The sequence below is a fragment of the Salvia splendens genome, chromosome 15, assembly GCF_004379255.2.
Source record: "Salvia splendens isolate huo1 chromosome 15, SspV2, whole genome shotgun sequence".
Classification (NCBI taxonomy): Eukaryota; Viridiplantae; Streptophyta; class Magnoliopsida; order Lamiales; family Lamiaceae; genus Salvia; species Salvia splendens.
In genome coordinates, this window is record NC_056046.1 from 10,923,912 (window position 1) to 10,928,680 (window position 4,769).

The window sequence follows — 4,769 nt, forward strand, 5'->3', positions numbered from 1 at the left end:
TTTACCCTAAATTGTATTATGTGGTTTATACTTTGATTATGCCTGATAAGAAATGGTAAAGAAGATTACCTACTCCCAAATAAAATAAAAAGTTAAAAACAGATCAAGATTAGATGGGGGAAAATGAAGACTCCGTAAACAATATTGAAAATATTATAATTTGGAAAAAAATGTCATGCGAAGATTTCAGATTTTCACCAATGTGTTAAGCCTTTAATTATGCACATAAATTATTAAACATTACTGCAACTTTATGAAATCCCAAGAAACGCAACGTGTTGAGTTTTCCAACAGTTGAATTTTCTGCGCGTGGACAATTTCATAGGTAGGTATATTATATACTCCATATATGCAGCCGTCAAATCTATATTCTGACATTTAACTGTGTGACTCTATTCAATGTGAACAAATTGATACACCATATTTGTGTGCATTCTCCTTTTGTGCGACTTTAATCAATATATCTAAAAAAGGAGCAAAACTTTCATCTTTTCGATTTAGCAAACCGTATTCCTAATTCTCTGCAATTTAGAAATTATTTAGTAAATCCTATACTACAATTTTGTGTCATATAATTGTATAAAGTTTATATATGATTTGTCTAACGGCATAATAAAATAGAATACTTTGACATAGTTTATATAGAAGTAATAAAATGTTTTGTATACATACTGAATGAGACAGCAGTGAATTTAAAATTGAAGAGATTTTCTACAATTGACATATTTACACATTTGAAGTTAATTTATTGCAACAAAATTTGAAAGCAAACATCTATTATGCCTCTGGTTTGCGTGTGAGGTTCAACCGGCATTAAAGTCAATATCCAGTCAATACGCTTCTTCTTCTCAAAATCGCAAAAACTTGATTTAAACCCACAAAATTTCTCAACCTCGTCTCCAATTTTCTTCATGAAAATGAGATTGAGATGAGAAAATCCAAATACTTCCTCCAGAACCTCCTCAAACCCTTCACATCCACCTCCAATAGAGGTAAGATATTTTTCCGTTGTTTTTTTAGACTGAGGTTGATGAGCTTTGTTGAATATTTTTTTGATTTGAAATGTGATTAAAGATCAAGACGAAGACGAGTTAGGGAGAATTGCAGAGCGAGAGCAGAAAAACTTTCACTTCGAAGTCCTTGTTGCAGCAACTAAGAATTTCCATTCCTCTCATAAGCTTGGAGAAGGGGGTTTTGGCCCAGTTTATCAGGTGCAAATGCTGCTATTAAAATCTTCAATATTTTATTTTAGATTATCTGTATAATGAATTGAGGTGGAGGGGAACTGTGATTTGATTTTAGGAGTATTTATGGTTGAATAAATGTTTAATGTTTTTAGGGTTGTGTGGGGTTCGCTTGATTTAATTAGGGGAAATTGAGTGATGGGAGAGAAGTAGCTGTGAAGAGGCTGTCACAGAGATCTGCTCAGGGGAATAAGGAGTTTCTGAATGAGGCAAAGCTGTTGTCACGTGTGCAGCACAAGAATGTTGTGAATTTGTTGGGATATTCGATTCGCGGTGAAGAAAAGTTGCTTGTTTACGAATATGTTGCGAATCAGAGCCTTGATAAATATCTTTTCAGTAAGTATCTTGTTTTTCTGAAGCTTCATGTTTTGGTGATGAATGAAGGTTATCACGGTTTATGTTTTTTTGCCTTTCTTTAGCTTACTGGTTCGGGATACAAACGCATGCGAAATATTATTGGTTATTATGGATAAATTGTCTCTGTTAAAAAAATTATAAATGATTGAGATGTAAGTTGTGATTATATAGTAGTTTGAGTTTGCTGTCATGGATAGAGAGACTTCAATTTGAATCTCCAATATTCAAGTCCCACTTGAAGTTAAAAGCAGTTGTTATGGTTGCATCTTTATTGTAACTTTGAGTATGATATGTGTAAGGCTTCATCATATTGTTGCCAAATGCGCATTTAGGAATGCAACCATTGATGTGCAGTGAACTTAAATTTTGCAATGTAACTGGTTCTTTAGCTCGTATCGTGTTTCATGGATAAACTTTGGAGAGTGACTGATATTACATTTTAGTTATCTGCAATTGCAACTAGGGAGAATAAGTTGTTTTTATTTATGAGATAGCTACATATTCTTGAAAAACAAAATTAAATTTTGGGTGAGGTGGAAACAGCATATAGTGACCACTACTGTGCTTTCTAGTGACAGATTTGTACACACTACATAGATCTTAGAATGACCAACATTTCAGCCAGTTTCGTATCCACTGAAGTCAGAATTATAAGCATGAAGGAGAATCTAGATTTTGAAATTGAGAAAATAATTTATTTGTCTATAAAAGCTACGAGAGTATAAATTTTTAATTCTATTACAACTACCCCAAGCAAATATGAAATTGGTAAACAAGATTGAAGTTCGTTCTACTTATGATAGACGTATGAGGTAGGTAAGCCTAATTAATTTCCATGCAAATTAAAACAATTCTCTACCTGTCATGCTAAAAATGACAACTATTTATTCTCATGGGGTAAGCAAGAATGAGAAGAGAGTGGAAAAGAAGTTCTGATGCACCTGCAATATTAGGTTTCTCAGAAGATTAATTAATGAATTTTGTAACTTGGGGAGGCAAAAAAATCTCTCACAATATTGCTCACTTTGCATTTAAATGTAGATTAAAGAACACTTGACCAGTCATGGGAGAATTCGAATCATATGGTTTGGTTAATGCTCGACCTGTTGTTAAGGCTAATATTCAACGTTACATGTTATGCTAGTTTTCAAAACATCTCTAATCTCTGTTCTATAAGTCAATATAAGGTCAAAATTTCCAAATTTGGTATCCCCTGGAGAATCTCAGTATGGCATGTCATATTTAACTGTAGTTTAATAATTTGTGGCATTTAGCTAGACAAGAGAGTGAAATTGACATCACATTATCTGGTTCTTCTTCTCTAGAGTCTGACAAAAAAGCATTACTAGACTGGAACCGAAGGCATGATGTGATAATTGGTGTTGCGAAGGGCCTGCTCTATCTTCACGAACAAGCTCATTGTACAATCATTCACCGAGACATTAAAGGCAGCAATATCCTACTAGATGAGAAATGGGTTCCCAAGATTGCCGACTTTGGCATGGCTCGCCTTTTCCCAGAAAATCAAACACATGTTCATACCCGTGTAGCTGGTACCAAGTATGGTTATTCTTAAAATTACTCTTGTTGCTGCATGGCTATTCGAGTGGTGTTAGTGAACAAATATGGATGCATTTATTTGATTGCAGTGGTTACATGGCGCCAGAGTATCTCTTGCATGGCAGCCTCTCTAAAAAAGCAGACGTTTTCAGCTTTGGGGTTGTGGTTCTTGAGCTAATCAGTGGAGAGAAAAACTCCACTTTTTCCCGTGATCCTGATTCCGATAGCCTGCTTGAATGGGTAAGAACTTAAAATTTGGTATTCGTTGTAGTAGCAGGGATCCTTATATGTGCTAGCTTTTGAGAAAGAAAGCGAGGGAAATTATGTCACTGCATCGTGCATCCTAATGATCAAACAATCTCAAAATTAACCATTCTGATATCATTGTGAGCAGGCGTATAAGCTTCATAGAAAGCAAAGGAGCTTCGAGATCATGGATCCAGTATTGGTGTCATCAGCAGATATGGAACAGATACCGATCCTCGTTCAAATCGGGTTGCTCTGTGTCCAGTCTGATTCCCAAGCACGGCCAGATATGGACCGTATAGTGGTGCTGCTGTCAAGAAAGCCAAGACATCTTGAAGAACCGGGTAAACCGGGAGTACCTGGGTCAAGATTCAGGCGATACCGTACAGGAACCGCCTCATCAGTCACCGGGAACTCTGACGGGTCGAGTTCAAGATCCTTTGGCTCCACACAGACACGAAGCGCCTCATCAACTGCGACTTCATCGAGCATTGCAAATACGCGTTTACATCGGCATGGAAAGCGTCCTATTCAAGATTAGATTGTAACATTCTTTCGTACATAAATTAGTTTGCATTAGTTTCTTTTGCGTAAATTTTTGAGGGAAGATAATTTATCTTCTCACCCTTCCGGCTCAAAGCCTAACTGACGTTCTGCTGGTGCAGAGAGAGAGAGAGAGAGATGATTGGTATTTTTACATATTTATTATTTTGGATTGTTATATACCCATGCAATATGGTAGTATCAGTGTAACTGCGCAACTTCCAGTACTTGAGAGATGATGTGTTTTGAGTTTTGACGATTCACTCAAAAAACCGAAAAGAATAGAGCAGAAAATAGAGATGATATGTTTTGTCGTGGCATCTATTTGCTGGAAATGTTGAAATTGGCTCATATTTATCTTTATTACTCTCTCTGTTCTCTCGTAGCCGAGGTGGAATTTTTCGGCATAGAGCTTAAAAAAGGATATTGAGTGTGTTAAATAAATATACTAGATAAAAAAGTAAGAGAGAAAAAAGTAGAGAGAATAAAGTAGAGAGAATAAAGTAAGATGGAGTAAAGTAAAAAAGAGAGTAAGTTATTATATGGAAATGACTCAATTATGAAGAATTTTTTAAAATGAAAAAATTACTCAACTATATACTCTTATGAGGAAACGGAGGGAGTATTTCTTTCTTATACTGATATAGCACTATCTCTGTTTCATAGTAGTGGAGATGTGTCTTTTCTGCATGCAATTTAAGAAAAATTGTGTTAAGTGGGTTAAGTAAGTAAAAAAGGCAGAGACATGAAGAGAGAATAAAGTAAGAGAGCAAATGTGTTAACTTTTGCTAGAAAAGAAAATGACTCTACTATTATGAA

At 35.4% G+C, this 4,769-nt stretch overlaps 1 protein-coding gene across 1 annotated transcript; it reads left to right on the forward strand.

The window, feature by feature from the left end:
- The first annotated feature begins 773 nt into the window (after positions 1-773).
- On the forward strand, positions 774-4,270 carry LOC121767252 (putative receptor-like protein kinase At4g00960). Its single transcript, XM_042163481.1, has 6 exons — positions 774-992; positions 1,075-1,211; positions 1,370-1,580; positions 2,927-3,161; positions 3,251-3,401; positions 3,556-4,270. The coding sequence occupies exons 1-6, from the start codon at positions 929-931 to the stop codon at positions 3,946-3,948; spliced, it is 1,191 nt and encodes a 396-aa protein (XP_042019415.1). The 5' UTR covers positions 774-928; the 3' UTR covers positions 3,949-4,270.
- The last annotated feature ends 499 nt before the right edge of the window (positions 4,271-4,769 follow it).